The sequence below is a fragment of the Antedon mediterranea genome, chromosome 1 (genome assembly GCF_964355755.1).
Source record: "Antedon mediterranea chromosome 1, ecAntMedi1.1, whole genome shotgun sequence".
In the NCBI taxonomy this organism is placed as follows: Eukaryota; Metazoa; Echinodermata; class Crinoidea; order Comatulida; family Antedonidae; genus Antedon; species Antedon mediterranea.
In genome coordinates this window covers 37,980,567-38,000,184 of record NC_092670.1, presented here as the reverse complement: position 1 = coordinate 38,000,184, position 19,618 = coordinate 37,980,567, and the positions used below count along the sequence as shown (strand labels likewise).

The 19,618-nt window shown below is 36.4% G+C and overlaps 1 protein-coding gene across 1 annotated transcript; it reads left to right on the top strand.

Moving 5' to 3' along the window:
- The first annotated feature begins 14,183 nt into the window (after positions 1-14,183).
- Positions 14,184-16,712, top strand: LOC140050858 (uncharacterized). Its single transcript, XM_072095824.1, has one exon. It carries the CDS (start codon positions 14,416-14,418, stop codon positions 15,829-15,831), a length of 1,416 nt encoding a protein of 471 aa, XP_071951925.1. The 5' UTR covers positions 14,184-14,415; the 3' UTR covers positions 15,832-16,712.
- The last annotated feature ends 2,906 nt before the right edge of the window (positions 16,713-19,618 follow it).

The window sequence follows — 19,618 nt, the reverse complement described above, 5'->3', positions numbered from 1 at the left end:
ATGAATTCTGAAAACAAAATCTTCTGATATTCAAACACTCGCCTTCTTAATTACCAATAGCCTACGAAATTAATTTCTTTCCCTTGTTTTGCATTATCGACCGCGGCAATCGTCTCATTATCCAAGCCAATCCAATCGAATAAACTCATTAACGCAGTACGAACAAGCGCCGCCTATCGACATATTAATATAATATTTGTCATCACCCGAGCTGTCATTTACTGCAAGTTAATTGTAAGCTCTTATCTGTCTCTACACTATCAAACTGTGTCACAAAAAAATGTGACGTGGCCATATATGGACATGATGTCATATCACTACCATATTCAGCCATCACTACTATACCATATTGGGCACATTACACTTTTTTTGTCAAATTAGTTTGATAGTGTAGACAGGAGGCTAAGTCTTTCTTCTTTTTCTTGATTTTTTGTTTTTCCCTCCTTTTTTCTCTATATCGACAAATACTATCTAGTGACTCAATAGAAAATGTAAAAAGTGCGAAAAAAAAAAAGAAATAATTAAGCAAAATTTTAAAAAAAAGAAAGAGAGAAAAAAGAAAAAAAGAGGAAAAGGGATTTAAAAAAAAGAAAAATCAAGGAAGAATAAACAGGAAGAAAATAAAGAAAGAAAAGGAAAAATGAAACAAGAAAAAGCAAAAGTAAAGAAAAGGTGAAGATAAAATAAGGATAAAAATGGGATAATGTTTTGCCCATGAAAATTTGCAAGTAATAAATTATGGCTAACGAAAAGTAACATTGATGGATTCAACACCATTACTATTGTTAATTGGATGTTTGATCCCAAGGAGAACTTGACTGAGCTTATGTGTTGTGTACGAATATCTACATATCGCCCTCGCCTTGCCTCATATCACAAGCGATGGATTATTCAAGCTGTCGCTGGTCATTGGTCAACACGCTTGCGTTGCGCGTACGTCCTGGCCTTGCGTTGCGTCTCTAGATCGATGGGTAATGGTTAAATAATAAATATAGGTGTAACAGAAATAAAAAAAAACTTATTTGCCTTAAGATTGTCAAAATAATAGAGAACTTGGCAAGATTCTTCCATGAACGTCAGTCTCAGTAGTTAGGTCAGGCTGATGTTGCCATACCCAGAAAATGTTTTTTTAACAAGTTGGTGGGTATATGGTGGACATTTTTTGGTATCATAGCGCGAAAATAAAAGAGACATGGATGTTTTTCTTTTAACATACAATTGGAAAGAGGAAAAAAAGGCCATATAAATGGCTGCAGTCGCGTGCTCAAATTTGAGTTAGTGTTTACCGACCGACCAACCAACCAACCGATCCACCAACCATCCGACCAACCAACCAACCGACCGACCGACCAACCATCCGACCGACATAGTGAGCTGTTGAGTAGAGTAAAAATACTACAGTGGATGCTGCAATTTGCTTTACAGGAGAAGGTGTTAGAAAAAGGAACTCTTATAAATTATCAGAAGAGGTGGTGACAAGAGGAGAAAACAGGGCTGGAAAGAGAAAACCTAGATTCTTGATGATATTATTAAATGTTGTAAAACAGAAATCGGACAAAAAAGCAATAGGGGGTGAAATCTGTCCATAATAGGTTACTTTTCTGTCCATAATAGGGGACTTTCCACAATATGGACTAGAGGGCTCTGTTGTTTGTCCATAATAGGTAACTTTCATAATTGGCTTTCCAAAATAGGTGACTTTTTGTCCACAATAGGGGATTTTATTGGAGTAGTGCGCCATCCATTGTGTTGTCCATAATAGGTGATTTTGTTGGCGTACTTGTACGTTCGTAGTAATAGTTAATACTAATTTGCTTTCTCTTCAGACTTCGAGGCTAGGCCTCCCGGGCCTAGCTAGTAGGAGGCCTAATTAGTATAATTATTTAAGTCTCTCTAAGGCCTAGGCTAGGCCTTGAAGTCTGAACAGAAAGCAAATTAGTATCACTTCTACTCGCGAAATAAATTACGTACGTAAGAGGAAGGCCAAAAAAATCACCTATTATGGACAACACAATCGATGGCGCACTACTCCAATAAAATCCCCTATTGTGGACAAAAAGTCACTTATTTTGGACAGCCAATTATGAAAGTCACCTATTATGGACAACAGCGCCCTCTAGTCTCTATTACGGACAAAAAGTAACCTATTATGGACAAAAATGTATGAATATGTGAAATTCATGCCTGCGACTGAGCATTTAAAAATGTATTGTCCCCCAAAAACATAAAAAATGAAGATTAATCAAACCAGATTTTGAATAGCCTATTTTGTAGCTTTAATAAAGTTAATCCCTTTGCTAATCCCTCCCCCCCCCCCCACTCCCCAACAAAAAATATGTTTTCTCATATAAAATGACAAAATAAATGGTCAAATTCAACCCAATACCCAATGGTTGGCAGCCTAATTGGACTATTTTTTTTTTTTTTAAATTATTACAGTTGTTTCAGGTAAATAATTTTTCTTTTCAATTCAATTTTTATTTAAAGTGGATGACTAGTGTGATATAAAAATGGCATATTTAACAACAAAAATTGTAACAATTATATTTTTCAGGGGGAACAACACATCTTTCTCTTGGCTTTTTATTATTAACAAACCACATAGAAATACAATGCATTAATTACACTCAGAGACATTATTCAATGATGTCTAAATCTGGTGTCTTAAATTAGACTACTTATATTAACCAATTACTAGTACAATGACAGCATGTATAATAATAGACATTTAATTAGATTTTATGCTCGGTTACACGAAAGTTATTAAATATCGCTTATGCCAAGTAAGTAAACAATACTGTACTACAGATATCAAACGTTTCATGAGTCAACACTTAGATTTTACTTGTTATATTCTAAGTGGATTTCGAAAACATCATTATAATTTGCATCACCAACGATCTGAAAAAAGGGGAAAGAAAAGATACTGTAAAAAAATAAAGGAAGAGTGAATTTAATTTGAATTGTCGATCGAAGAAAGCAAACGTGGCTCATCTTAGTAACCGTTAAACTGCGACTGCTTTTTCAACATGATTATACTCTTTCTACTGTTAGATTTAATAGTACAGGCTGATGGTGGTAAGTAGAAACGAGTTAATTTGATGCTTTTATTTAGTTCCAAAATTAAAATGTCTATTGTTTATTATAAATATAGACCTTTAGCCTACAACAACAAAATAGATAAGTCCCTTTTTTGTGTGTGCCCATGGACATGGTGATGTCATATCAATACCCTATTTGGGCATAATCTCTACCATATTTGGGCACATCACATTTTGTCAAACTAACTTCGTAGTGTACACAGGGCTTTATACTGATTTTCAGTCCGATTAAACTTGCAACGATCTGTAATACTAATAGAATATTTTTTATAAAAAAAATTGATTCCTATTTATTCTTTAATCTAGAATAAAGGGTCTTTCACGCCTGTTCCGGCACGGTTCCGGTCCGGCGCCGGAAAATCCAATCGAACTTCAATGTTTCGTTTTCACGCGGTTATACGCACATATCGATTGGCGCATAGCCGCGTGAAAACGAAACATTGATGTTCGATTCGCCGGACCGGAACCGTGCCGGAACAGGTGTGAACGACCCTTAACAACTCACATTCACAATTACCTTTCGTAACAATTGTTTTAATTTGGGAGGGGTGGGGGATGGATAATTCACGACGGTTGTTCCGCTTCATTGCTGACAAAAACATAAGCGGGGTTAACATTATGTTGCTGTAAACGGTTTTAATGTTTGATAAACAGTGAAACACATCTCGGTAGTACTGTATTTAGATTTACCTAATATCATGGGAATATTCTGCGCATCACATGTGTTCCCCATCATAGACCGTTCAGCTAATTACCATACACGATACAGGCATCACTTGTGATACGCATCAGATGCTATATTATGGAATTGTCCTATGATACTGGGGCAAGATATGGCACTGAGATATCGGGTATCCAGTGGAACATTCTATACTAATAATGTATTAGGATCTTACACCGTCTTTGGAGTCACTCTTAAGTATAGAGTATGACTGACATTTCCATAGATTTGCCATAGATAGTCACTTACTATTTCACTATTAACATTATTCGTATTTTTATTTATTTATTTAAGCTACTTGTAGATCATTTTGTATAGATATCTGACGCGCGTATAAAAAATAATTTAATAGAATTTTGTAATGTTTAGTTTAAATTACAAAATACTGTCTCTAGATTCATCTCTATTAATTTATCTCAATTAGGAATCATGTGTTATACGTGTAGTGAATCTTCAACCAATAGTGATTGTAATACACAAGGAGCCGAAGATTGTAGGCAACCTAAGGTAATTGGGACACTGTTACGGTAGTCTGTAGTGTTGCCTTTTTTATGTTATGCTTGGTTCCCACTTAAGCTTGGTTCCCACTAGAACGTAACGCAAGGACGTAAACGCAACGGAAGCGTTTTAACCAATGACAAGCGAAGTTATAGAAAGTTAGCAATCACAAGCGAATAAGCCATCGCTTGTGATTGGTCAATTCACTTGCGTTGCGTTACGTCCTTGCGTTGCGTCGCTAGTGGGAACCACGCTTTAATACGCAATGTGACGCAACCTACGCAACGTAAGAAAATGCCCTTCCAATAATTGTGTTTCCCCCGGCCGCCTGCGTGAAATCAAACCTGCGATGTTTGCAGAATTGTTGCCTCGTCGGTTCTCACTTGTGATTACGCAATACAGAACGTTGCGTCAAAACTTCGCTGTGTTGCGTTCTAAACCACACCTTAGTTCACCAGTCGGCTTGTCGATGTTTGTCTAAAATACAAGCTCATGTAGTAAACGTATGAAACGCCATATGTGCCAAAACATTTCTTTTAAAAGTTAAACCATGGAGTAAAGAATTTATTCTTTACTCCATGGTTAAACTAATATTAAGTTTTAAAAAATCCGTCTAGAGCCAAGAGATTAACTATTCAAGGTAGTACACCTGCGAAACGAATGAGTCAATGAAATGTGTCCACGTGACGATCTACTGTATAAAGAACTATAGTGTTTTTTACCATTGTCGTGGGTGTAACAATATCTATATATAAATTTACGTAAGGGCAAAATTCGGTAAATCGCGCGTTTTTTCTAGAATGTTTACTCGATGGTATATAAAGTTGGTTAGAATCTCGGTACTGATTTTAACCACCTGATGTAACCCTGTTTACTAATTAAATTGAGTTAGATAATTAGTTATTGACAATTAAAACGAATTTAGGTTCAACGATTTGCCCCAAATAGGGGTGTTTTTCGATCGTGGTATACACTGTCTAATGGATGTCCGTCTTGAAAAATACCCACAGACAATAATACGAGGATGCTTCGCATTTTCCTATCTCCTCCTACGATAATTGTTTTTAATGGCTGAAAACCGGTTGATCAGCTCGAGTACAGCATCATAATGTTGAAGACAGGCCGCTTTTCTTAAAAAAATACTATTTTGATAGATTTAATATACGTTTATACAAATGTATTGATTTGCGATGAATGGAACATTCCAATCTCTGTTCCACAAGTGTCTATTCCCTCAGGCGTCGTAAAGGCAAGTACTGTATACTCATAACAGAAATTCGATCCATTTTTTTTCAATGTGCTGCAGAGGTTGGATATAATTTTTTTTTAACGGATAATGAGCTAGCGTTTTCAGTCGCCGTATATTATGTACAAATCTTTATTATTGCATTTAAACCACCCACATCATCACCCTTCCCTCACTGGCATGAGTAGCGTTGTAAAGCCAGTAGAGGATAGGCCTACGGTGCATCAAATCCCCTAAACGCAGAACAACTTTGGTGGGTAGGGTAGGAACCAACTTAAGTATGAATTGGCTCTAAGAAACAATTGAAAACCATTAGGCCTACTAATAAAGTTGAGTTAGATAATTTAATTTTTATTGACGAGTAAATCGATTTTATGATTTTCCCCGAATAGAGGTGGTTTTCACAAATTGTTTTACATTATATAAACATACACGTCGTAGTGATGTATCGTTACATGTACTGTACTATTTCAATCGACTAGGACGGTGATAGTTTCAACAAAGTGTTACATAGCAATGTTTTACTGTGTTTACTGATATATTATTTGTAAAACATGAAAACAATTAATATTTCGTTACTAAATGGATAAAGAATATATTTAATATATTTAAAAATTGTTTCTCTTTGCACCCACCCTCTTCCCCATCCCTCACCCCTAATGTTACATACAAAACACAAATTAAGTTTGTTTAAATTTGACTTAAACAATTGGTCTCATTTTGTGACAAGTTTCTCTTTCGGAAGTAATTCTCAGGGTGCTAATTTTAGTTGAGTACATAAATCAGTGTCTATTTATTCGTTCCTGTAAACGACATGTATTATTGTACGTACATTTAAAATCGCCAGTTTTTTAACGCTGAAATTATTATGTATTCGAGAACCATCTGTGGGCACGACCTAGATGGTACGCGAGCGAAGCGAGCGTACCATCTAGTTATGTGTAATTTAGTGGGATACGCGTGATATTTGCTGTTTTTATATGAAAGGCAGAAAGGTATTTTAAAAATGTAGCTCATTACTGGAAAGATATTTGAAGGTTATTGATTAACTGATATGTACTACGGTATTATATGATGTAATTTACAATTTTACCATGGTTACTGCAACTGCTATGTGACATCATGATTAGGACATGGAATTATATACCCAGCAGATTTGCCCAAGTCTAGTTATTTCGAGGCTTTTTGATTTTTGTCTGAAGTACAAGCTCAAGTAGTATACGTATGAAACGCCATAAGTGGAAAAAAAATATCTTTTTACTAATATTATGTCAACCCAGAATATATACCTCCATGATTAGGAGTTGTCCAATTCTCAGTGTTAAATAACCACATAAGACATGCCTGTATCATGTAGTTTGAGTTAAGGATTACAGTAGGTTATGGTCTATGATACTATAGGCGATACATGCTAAATACACTGTGATGCTGCATTAAGGCTGGTTTCCTGTCGACGTAAGAACATCACTTTTGTTGCGACTACGTCGATTTGTCGTAAGAAATGCGGATTTTACAGGAAACCGATTACGATCGAAAATTTATAAAATCGACGTAACGTAAGAAAAATGGTAACGACAAACGATTTTACAGGAAACCGATGACCTAACAATTGTTGCGTTACGACGTTTTCTTCCGATTTTACAGGAAACCGGGATTTTTTATCTTACGCTTGAATGAACGCCCTTGCGTCACGTTTCTTACGTCTCTTACGAAAGTTGACTTGAAGTCAACTTTCGCAAGAGACGTAAGCGCAATCGTAACAAGCAACCAATGAGCGACAAGAGTTATGACGTAATGTGTATGACCTTACAGTGAAATATAGCCGGACAATAACATTTGTATGTATTTACCGTACTACTACAATTTTAGCCCACTTTACGATGTTGTACAATGTACATACTTTACAAATGCACAGTAGTTTCAATATAATATTGTTCTAATCAGGGAGTTTACAACTCACATCAAAATATAATACTCTTATTTATGGACGTGCAATAAACAATCCGCATTGAAACATTCGACATTCTTCTGTTCTATTTGTCGGTAGAAACGTCGCGAAAATGAACATTTGCAACAAGATAAGATATAGAAAGCCCTTGTAAGCAATATAATATTATTATGTAACTTTAAAAAAAAATGTTTGCTTGATTTTGTATAATTTATATTGTTTTGTCAATATAAATTATATTTTGGTATGCCTGGGCCCATAGGTAGGTCTAATAATAATAGGAATCCCGAAATGATTTGCCGTTTTTTAATTTTGAAAACTATTTAAGGCTAGGCCTACTAAGGCCAGAATAATTAATTCATATTTTGGTTCATACAATAGTGCATAGGCCTAGCCTATTAGCCTGGCTCCTAGGCTAGTTTGATATTTTGGTCAAATCCATTCCTATTAGTACAGTATTAATTAAGTATTATCACTAATACTAGGGCCTAGCATATCTACTAAAAATAATATGTTGGTGTGCTGCACTGACACTGAGTAGCTACAGGTACAATAACAACATTCAACATTTCGCGCGAAAAATGATAAAACCCGCTCTAAAAAGAAACACCAATCATAGATGTTGTTTCAAATACGTCATAAATCCGACCGACGTAAGAAAAAAATTTCAACTTTCGTAACAACACTAAAATCGACGTAAGCATACGACGTGTGTTTCACAGCCAAAATTTCAACTTTCGGGAGCAGCATAACTACAGATGTTTCTCTGTGGCCCGACACGATCTTGACTAACGTCAACGACGTCAATTTGTTCTCAACTTTCGTAAGAGACGTAAGAAACGTATGAAACGCAAGAATCGTTGCAAAATTCAACTTCTTACGTCGACAGGAAACCAGCCTTTACCTAATATTCCTATAAAGCGTGGTTTCCACAGCGACGCGACGCAACGTAACGAAACGCAGCGATGTTTTATTTTATTATTTTTTTTTTATTATGTCTTTAGGCAATGTGACCAAGGATTAACAATAGTGAATTATTACTGTCCTATCAGATAGGTGGTAATCCCCCTGATACAGGGGCTATTTTGTGAACCAGTTCACCGGGGTAACCCCCTACTCATTTCGAATAATGAACTGGGTTCTTTTAAGTGCACACAGGTTATAACTGTGTACACTGGACCTACGGTTTATAGTCCTTATCCGAGAAGACTTGTTCCACCACCAGAACTAGGAGCGAATCGGCCTCGAACCCTTGCCGATGGTGTTGGATCTTAAGGTACGGTAAACGGCGCCCCTGCCTTAACCGCTCGGCCATTTGACTCGCTCGTTTTGACGCAAAGTGCTGTATTGCGTAATCACAAGTGGGAACTGACGACGCAACAGCGCTGCAAACATCGCACTAGCGACGCAGCGTAATGCACTACACGCAACGTAAGCAAATGCCCTTCCTATAATTGTGTTTTCCCCCGCCTGCGAGAAATGAAACCTGTGATGTTTGCAGCACTGTTGCGTCGTCGGTTCCTACTCATGATTTAGTCTAGGATATTTTGGAAAGTTGCATTTTTTTTTGCTATATTTGATAAAATTTGGATATGTTGTAGAATAGACATCACTGAATCCAAAAAGTATTTGCTCCATTTTTTTTTTCATACGCAAGGGGGGTTGGCAGCCATTTCAAAATGGCCGCCATTTTGGACAAAATATTGTAAGTATATGGCATTAAAAGATGTTATCGAGATAGAAATTCAATCATAAAAGTAACAATAAATGTTCACATAATATTTCACATCATTTTTGTAACTGAACAAGCCAAAATGGCCGGCATTATGCCCAAAATGGCTGCCATTTTATCCAACATGGCCACCATTTTATCTAAAATGGCCACATATATCAATCAAATATTTTTTTAAACTTTTATTCACATATATTTGGTAAAAATTAGATATGTTGTAGAATAGACATCACTGAATCCAAAAAGTATTTGCTCCATTTTTTTTTTCATACGCAAGGGGGATTGGCAGCCATTTCAAAATGGCCGCCATTTTGGACAAAATTGTTTCAAATATTGTAAGTTTATGACATTAAAAGATGTTATCAAGATAGAAATTCAATCATAAAAGTAACAATAAATGTTTAAATAATATTTCACATCATATTTGTAACTGAACAAGTCAAAATGGTCATTTTAGCCAACATGGCTACCATTTTATCTAAAATTGCCACATATATCAATCAAATATTTTTTTATTCACCTATATTTACAATTGGATATGTTGTAGAATAGACATCACTGAATCCAAAAAGTATTTTTTCCATTTTGTGTTTATAGGCAAGGGGGGTTGGCAGCAATTTCAAATTGGTCGCCATTTTTGACAAATTTTTTTAAAATATTGTAAGTTTATGGCATTAAAAGATGTTTTATCGAGATGGAAATTCAGTCATATAAGTAACAATGTTTAAATAATATTTCACATCATTTGTGTAACAGAACAATGACTGACATTTCAACCAAAATGGTCGCCATTTTATCCAACATGGCCGCCATTTTTATCTGAAATGGCCACATAATAAAATTGTTTTTTCTTTAACTTTGATTAAATACATGGGCTATAAAGGAACCAACATAACAACATAATAATATTTGTGTTTAATTACTTTACTTATTCGTCGTCACTTTCGTTATCACTATCACTGTCCGAATCGGATGTAGACAACAATGGTCATATATTGTGACAGTTATTCTCGTCTGTTTCGCATTTACACATCTCGGTATATTGTAGATTGTTTTTCTTGCACGTGCATGTATTATGGGAACATGTACTTAAACATGAACACCGTATTAGCTCCACAACTGCTTCTGGAGCAGTTTGCTTCTCGTATAATACTGGTCTTAGTTTACTGTTCTCTATAAACCAGCCAAGTTTTGGCATGGATCGGGAATTATTGGGTCAATAGTTACATGGCTCCATATATATTGGCCTGTAGTATGTGCTGGTGCAACGCTCCAGACGTTGGTGGCAATTTTTCCACACCTTGATTATTTGGCAGTGTTTTGAACCGTTTCCATCTCAGGGTTGATGAATCTTTGGCTGACACCCTTTTAGTTTCAATAAGACCACACAGAAACTCCTCGCATCCTGCCTTCACATTGAAAGATGGCACATTGTCTTCTCCGAGTTTGACTAACGCTTCTATGATGTGAGGAGATGACTTCATATACATCTTAAAAGCTGTTTCTTCCTGTGTACATCCAGTGATAGCATGGAAACCTGGTAGTCTAGGCTGCCTTTTCCGGTCCAAGGGGATCGTATATTGATTAAAGAGCAATTCTTCTTGTTTCAGCTGTGCCTGTTAAAATACCAGAATTTTCCCCTAACTGTTGTAGGCGCCTTAAAATTAAAACAAATAAGTCGACTTCATTTCCTGGTGTAGATGCTACTTCAATACCATGAGGTATCATTAGTATATCTACCTCTTCTTTGGGTGCTCACAGGTGTTGTTGGGGAATGTTCAGGTGTGTTTGTGTTCATCTTGTCGCATGACTGTTACAATAGGATGTTTACAATTTCGTACTGATTTGTCGGCAAGATAAATTGTGAGTTGATCTTTTGTCGTGTTGCTTGAAAAGAATATTGCTTTGTTTTTAATCAGTGTGGAATCTTCCACAATAATTTCCACAATGTTAGGAGGAGATGATTGATATCGGATATCGTCTTTAAGCGAAAGTGTCTTCTCATAATTGTCAAAGACAACACGTCCACCAACATAAATGTATTTGTTAAGTAGAGAATCTATGCAGGCTACAAATGCCTCCACAAAATCTTTGCAGGTGGTAAAAGTCTGAACATTCATAAGAGTTTGAACAACTGCCATTCCATCGATGATGAGATAGCGATTCACAGGCTGAGGTGATATTAATCATCCTATTGTAACAGTCACGTGAACACCCAAGAAGAGGTAGACACACTAATGATCCCTCATGGCATTGAAATAGCATCTACACCAGGAAATGAAGTCGACTTCTTCACGCAAGATACCGACTGGTTTGTTTTAATTCTAAGGCGCCTACAACAGTTGGGGGAAAATACTGGAATTTTAACACTCAGGCACAGCTGAAACAGGAAGAAGAATTACTCTTCAACCAATATACGATCACCTTGGACCAGAAAAGGCAGCCGGACTACCAGGTTTCTATGCTATCACTGGATGTGGTGTTACGGGTCACAGGAAAAAAACAGCTTTTAAAGATGTATTGTCCCTTGAAACACAAAAAAATGAAGGTCAAAATATTCTAAATTTAAAGTGGCCATATCAAAGTAATATTAAAGTTATTCACTTTAAGTCGAAAATTTGAGCCAAAAACAACAAGTTTACGTAATTAACAGGTAAATTAGTTTGATTACATTTCATCTGGAAAATCGTCACGAGCGAAAGTAAACAAAGATTTCAAACCATGAGTATGCATTATGTATATGCTAAATTAGGATTGTTTAAAACTCGTCACGGTTAAGAAGGTATTTTCACACAGATCATGAGGAAGTTTTATGATTATGCATACAGAGTAGCCAAACAAGCGCGTTTCATTATGGGATATGTTTTGATTGAAAACTTTGACTGGAAGTCAAAGTTATTTTTTAAACCAAAAAACGTCTGTATTTCAGTGAAATTTTTTTTTTTTATTCGAAAATTTTTTGGTGATAGTTAATAACTATTATGATACTTCAAAATGACCCACCTTTTTTCGAATTCTTTAATTTATTATTTTTTTGGAATTAGTCAAAGGGACAATACATCTTTAAGATTGTATATGAAGTCACCTCCTCACATCATAGAAGCTCTAGTCAAACTCGGAAAAAATAATATGCCATCTTTCAATGGGAAGGCAGGATGCGAGAAGTTTCTGTGCAGTCTTCTTGGAACTAAAAGGGTGTCAGCGGTTCAAAACACTGCCAAATAATCAAGGTGTGGAAAAATTGCCACCAACTTCTGGAGCGTTGCACCAGCACATACTACGTGCACATCTCCAGGCCAATATATGGATCTATAATGTACCGAGATGTGTAAATGCGAAGCAGACGTGAATAACAGACTTCAAACCAGTCAAAATAAAGTTGCTAGGTTTATATTAAATAAAAATGATCGTGCACATATTGGTAAAGACGAACTGAACCAAATCGGTCAATTATGTCTAGAGGATAGAATTTGCCAACTCAAACTTAATCATGTTCATAAGATTTTTTATGGAAAATCAGTACCTTATTTAACTGAAAAGTTTAAAAGAGTTTCATCTAACCACCATTATATGACTAGAAGTAAGGTCAATGGATTTTCAGTTCCTAAATCTGATAGTCAAATATCTACGTTTTATTATACAGGCATAAAGGCATGGAATAACCTACCTCATTCCATTCAGCAAATAGAAAACAAATTTAATTTTAAGAAAAATGTTAAATCACATTTCTGTTCTACCAAATAACTATATAAGTCAATCATAGTCTTTAATTTAACTTGTTTTTTATATTATTGTTTTTGTTATATTTACGTGTTTAATGCAATATTTTGTAATGTTTTTATTTTAGATTGTAAAGGATCCCAATGGAAATAAGCTGATAAGCTTTTTGGGCTATCCTGGAAAATCTTTTATAAATGTATTATTTGTAATGTCCGTAATTTATGTTATCACTTTGTATGTATTTTTTATGATGATTTTCCAAATGAATTCAAATCAAATCAACATATGACCATTGTTGTCTACATCCGATTCGGACAGTGATAGTGATGGCTAAAATGACGACGAATAATTACAGTAATTAAACACAAATATCATTATGTTATAGCCTATGTATTTAATTAAAGTTAAAAAAAAACAATTGATTATGTAGCCATTTCAGATAAAAATGGTGGCCATGTTGGATAAAATGGCGGCCATTTTGGTTGAAATGTCTGCCATTTTGGCTTTTTCTGTTAAACAAATATGAAATATTATTTGAACATTTATTGTTACTTTTATGATTGAATTTCTATCTCGATAACATCTTTAAATGTCATAAACTTACAATATTTGAAACAATTTTGTCCAAAATTGGGGCCATTTTTAAATGGCTGCCAATCCTCCTTGCGTATGAAAAAAAAATGGAGCAAATACTTTTTGGATTCAGTGATGTCTATTCTACAACATATCTAATTTTTACCAAATATATGTGAATAAAAGTTGAAAGAAATATTTGATTGATATATGTGGCCATTTTAGATAAAATGATGGCCATATTGGATAAAATGGCAGCCATTTTGGGCATAATGGCGGCCATTTTGGCTTGTTCAGTTACAAAAATGATGTGAAATATTATTTGAACATTTATTGTTACTTTTATGATTGAATTTCTATCTCGATAACATCTTTTAATGCCATATACTTACAATATTTTGTCCAAAATGGCGGCCATTTTGAAATGGCTGCCAACCCCCCTTGCGTATGAAAAAAAAAATGGAGCAAATACTTTTTGGATTCAGTGATGTGTATTCTACAACATATCCAATTTTTACCAAATATAGCAAAAAAAAATGCAACTTATCATATCGCTACATTTCATACTGGACTAATTACACAATACAACAATTTGCGTCAATACGTCACTGCGTTGCGTCACGTTGCGTCGCTAGTGGGAACCACGCTTAATTAAACGCAAACTACAAATGCTGTAAAGATATATTCCTTACATTTTAGATATGTCGAAACGAGGTTCGTGATGATTCAGATGGACACACCGTAGTAAAGAATTGTCAGCCAGATAATTCGTGTTTTGTTCATGTACGTAATAATGAGGATGACTGCCATCCATCCAATATTCCCTCAACTTGCATTTCATGCTGCTCAACTCACTATTGTAATGAACCGGAAAGCATGCTGATAGAGGCAACAACGCAGTCACCAACAACATGGCAGCAGACAACCATGGAACCAACGACTCCAGCCATACCAACAACTACAGAGCTACAGACAATGGAACCAACCACAGCGGAACAAACAACTGCACCAATGACTACGAAGCAGCAGACAACCATGGAACCAACGAATCCAAACATACCAACAACTACAGAGCTACAGACAACAATGGAACTAACCACACCGGAACAAACAACTGCACCAATGACTACGAAGCAGCAGACAACCATGGAACCAACGACTCCAACCATACCAACAACTACAGAGCTACAGACAACAATGGAACCAACCACACCGGAACAAACAACTATACCAAGGACTACGAAGCAGCAGACAACCATGGAACCAACGACTCCAACCATACCAACAACTACAGATCTACAGACAACCATGGAACCAACCACAGCTGAACAAATAATTACACCAATGATTACGGAGCAGCAGACAACCATGGAACCAACGACTCCAACCATACCAACAACTACAGAGCTACAGACAACAATGGAACCAACCACATCGGAACAAACAACTGCACCAATGACTACGAAGCAACAGACAACCATGGAACCAACCACAGCTGAACAAACAACTACACCAATGACTACGAAGCAGCAGACAACCATGGAACCAACGACTCCAACCATAACAACGACTACAGAGCTACAGACAACAATGGAACCAACCACACCGGAACAAACAACTTCACCAATGACTACGAAGCAACAGACAACCATGGAACCAACCACAGCTGAACAAACAACTACACCAATGACTACGGAGCAGCAGACAACCATGGAACCAATGACTCCAACCATACCAACAACTACAGAGCTACAGACAACAATGGAACCAACCACATCGGAACAAACAACTATACCAATGACTACGAAGCAACAGACAACCATGGAACCAACCACAACGGAACAAACAACCACACCAAGGACTACGAAGCAGCAGACAACCATGGAACCAACGACTCCAACCATACCAACAACTACAGAGCTACAGACAACCATGGAACCAACCCCAGCTGAACAAACAATTACACCAATGACTATGGAGCAGCAGACAACCATGGAACCAACGACTCCAACCATACCAACAACTACAGAGCTACAGACAACAATGGAACCAACCACACCGGAACAAACAACTATACCAAGGACTACGAAGCAACAGACAACCATGGAACCAACCACAGCTGAACAAACAACTGCACCAATTACTACGAATCAGGGGACAACCATGGAACCAACGACAACTATACCAACGACTACAGAGCTAAAGACAACAATGGAACCAATGACAACAATACACACAACCACACAAGGTATAGGGGGATATTTGGGTGTTTTAAATTTACACTTGTGGTGAACTAGGCTTACTACACATTATTTATTGGGAATGTGCTACAAAATTTGTTTTAATAACATTGACATTATTTCCCTACAGATAATCACAGATTTCGACGTGGCCTTTTGAGGTTCACAGAAACTCGCACGTCTGATCACCACAACGTGCTACAGGTCATGTACACACATTCTGCGATTACTTGTTCGACTCAATGCATGTTGAAAAGTGCGTGTGTATCAGTAATGTTTAATGCTAAAAGATGCTACTTACTTTCCATCTTGGAAGGTGATTCTCAAGATGCCGTCAATACATTACCTAACGCGATTAGTTACATTGTGGCGGAGCGCTCCTAAAACAAGAAACATTTAAACTATCAGTACGAAGCATGTAGCTGTATACAAATTTTTATTGTCGTACCATGCGAGGAACATTAATTAATGCAAACAACCATGGAACCAACGACTCCAGTCACACCAACGACTACAGAGCTAAGACAACAATGGAACCAACCACCTGACAAATCTTATAAGAAATTACTTATTTTAATGATAATATAGCATCCATACTACGTCATATCCAATGCAAATAATGACGTGCTTACAATACAATTAAAACTTAAGTGAAACTAGTATGTATGCAGTAGGCATATGATGACGTACAATACAATTAAAACTTAAGTGAAACTAGTATGTATGCAGTAGGCCTATGATGACGTACAATACAATTAAAACTTTAGTGAAACTAGTATGTATGCCGTAGGCCTATGACGTACAATACAATTAAAACTTAAGTGAAACTAGTTATGTATGCATTAGGCTTATGATGACGTACAATACAATTAAAACTTAAGCGAAACTAGTTATGTATGCATTAGGCTTATGATGACGTACAATACAATTAAAACTTTAGTGAAACTAGTTATGTATGCAGTAGTCCTATGATGACGTACAATACAATTAAAATTTAAGTTAAACTAGTTATGTATGCAGTAGGTCTATGATTACGTACAATACAATTCAAATTTAAGTTAAACTAGTATGTATGCAGTAGGTCTAATGACGTACAATACAATTAAAACCTAGTGAAACTATGTATGCAGTAGGCCTGTGATGACGTACAATACATTTACAACTTAAGTGAAACTAGTTATGTATGCAGTAGTAGGCCTATGATGACGTAAAATACAATTAAAACTTAAGTGAAACTAGTTATGTATGCAGTAGGCCTATGATGACGTACAATACAATTAAAACTTAAGTAAAACTAGTATGTTAAAAATTTACCCGATTCTCGATTCCACTACCTACTTATTTGGACAGTATCACGGAATAATGTATTTAGTAATATGCCTGTAAACATCTCCTCTGTAACACATTTGGTGCCTGTATCATATGTAAGGTTATATAATAATAATAATAATAATAATAATAATAGTTCATTCTTATATAGCGTTCTACAAGCAAGCTTCTCTAAGCGCTGAACATGTATATAAGTGTGTGCTGGTAGGCTATATCTATATTATAAGTGAGAGAGTTTGTCTGTCTGTTTGTCTGTCTGTTTGTTTGTTCGTTATACAAATTTTTGTTACTGCACATAATCTTACATATGGGGTATCAAAATGACCGCAATTGTACCGGGAATCTATATTATAAGTGAGAGAGTTTGTCTGTCTGTTTGTCTGTCTGTTTGTTTGTTCGTTATACAAATTTTTGTTACTGCACATAATCTTACATATGGGGAATCAAAATTACCGCAATTGTACCGGGAATGTTCTAAGCTATATTTCAACATCATCCGCCACCTAGGATCCAAGTTAGGGCCCAAAATGTGGCAAAACCCCCACTTTCGATGTTTGTTCGTTATACAAATTTCTGTTTCTGCATGTAACCATACATATGGGGTATCAAAATGATTGTACCGGGAAGGTTTTAAACTACATTACAACAATTCCCCGAGTCCTGGGGTTTTTGTGGGAGGGTTGGGAGGGGGGTGGGGTGGTTTGTGATGTCATTTTTGCTTGGGCTCGGGGTTTTAGGCTATCGAATTGTAAAATTATACTGCAAATGTTTTACAGTATTTGAATTATCCTCAGGAAGGCGTTTGGGGAAATATAGATATAGATATACATATTTCAATCATTAACCAATATGACACCTATTCATTTACACATTTAGCAAAGTACTTTAACCATATCCAGCTATGTATCGGTCTTGGGTTGTCTCATTACAGACATCCATACCTGTGTGAACATACACATGTTGTTTACTGTTACTGTTACTGTGTTCAACTACTATATTTGAACATCATCCGCCATCTAGGATCCAAGTTAGGGGCCACAATGCATGGTCAAAATGGCGCACTTTCGATGTTTGTTCGTTTTACAAATTTCTGTTTCTGCATGTAACCATGGGGTATAAAAATGATCGCAATTGTGGTTGCAAAATGTTAAAGTATTTTAATTATCCCTGGAAAGGGGCTGGGGTGGGGATGTAGGCCTATCACCAAGACCGAAACTGTATTGGGAATGTTTTAAACTAATTATGTAAACTGCCACTGAGGGATTATGGGATGTGAGATGGCTAACATAATTTTTATTGGAACCTTCTTAAACACGTCACCCAGTATCTGGGGTGTGTTTGAAGTGGGAGGAGGAGGACCGAACATGCTGGCGTAATGAAGTAGCCTATATGATTGGAATTGTAATAGGAAAAGTTACTACATTTGAACTGTCCAGGGGAGGAGTTAAGGTTTGTTGATTGTGGCTTGGATGGTGAAAGGAGAAAGAAGGCTAGGGGGCCGCAGTATCAAAATTAGATATTTTAATTATCAGCCAATATGAAACCTATTTATTTACACAGTTTACAACGTACTTAAACCATAGGCCTATCGTAGCTATGTATACCCTCTCAATTTGAAGTTGAATTGAATTTGTACTGGGAAGAATTTTTTTTTTTTAAAGAGTGTGGGGTGTTATTGAAGAGGGGTGGGTGAGTATAGTGAGGTAGGCCTACTGGCGTCGGGTGTTCTGAGAAGGTTTTAAACTAATGTTAAAACCAATTAACCAATATGACACCTATTCAATTACACATTTAGCAAAGTACTTTAACCATATCCAGCTATGTATCGGTCTCTTGGGTTGTCTCATTACAGACATCCATACCTGTGTGAACATACACATGTTGTTTACGGTTACTGTGTTCAACCATGGAGGTATATTATACCTCCATGGTTCAACTACATCACTAATCCTCCAAGGAAAAAACGTCAATTGTGCGAGAGTGGGGTTGGGAGATAGGGTTTGGGTTCAGGGGATTTTGCTTACACCAGAATTGTGGTTGGAAAATGTGAAATGTATTTAATCATCCCTGGGAAGCGGATGGGAGTTTGGGGTGGGCATGTAGGCCTATCACCATGACCGAAAATGTATTTGGAATGTTTTAAACTACATTTGAAAACTGCCGCTGAGGGATTATGGGTTGGGAGTGATAATAACATAATTTGTACTGGAACCGGCTTCAACACATCACCCAGTGTATCTGGGGTGTGTTTGTAGGGGGAGGAGGAGCGAAAATACTAGCGTAATGAAGTAGCCTATATGATTGGATTGTACTAGGAAAAGTTACTAAATTTGAACTTTCCAGGGGAGGAGTTAAGGTTTGTTGATGGTGGCTGGGGTCGTGAAAGGAGAAAGAAGGCTGGGGGACCTCAGTATCTAAATTACATATTTTAGTTATCAGCCAATATGACACCCATTCATTTACACAATTTACAACGTACTTCAACCAGTATTAGACCCATCGTAGCTATA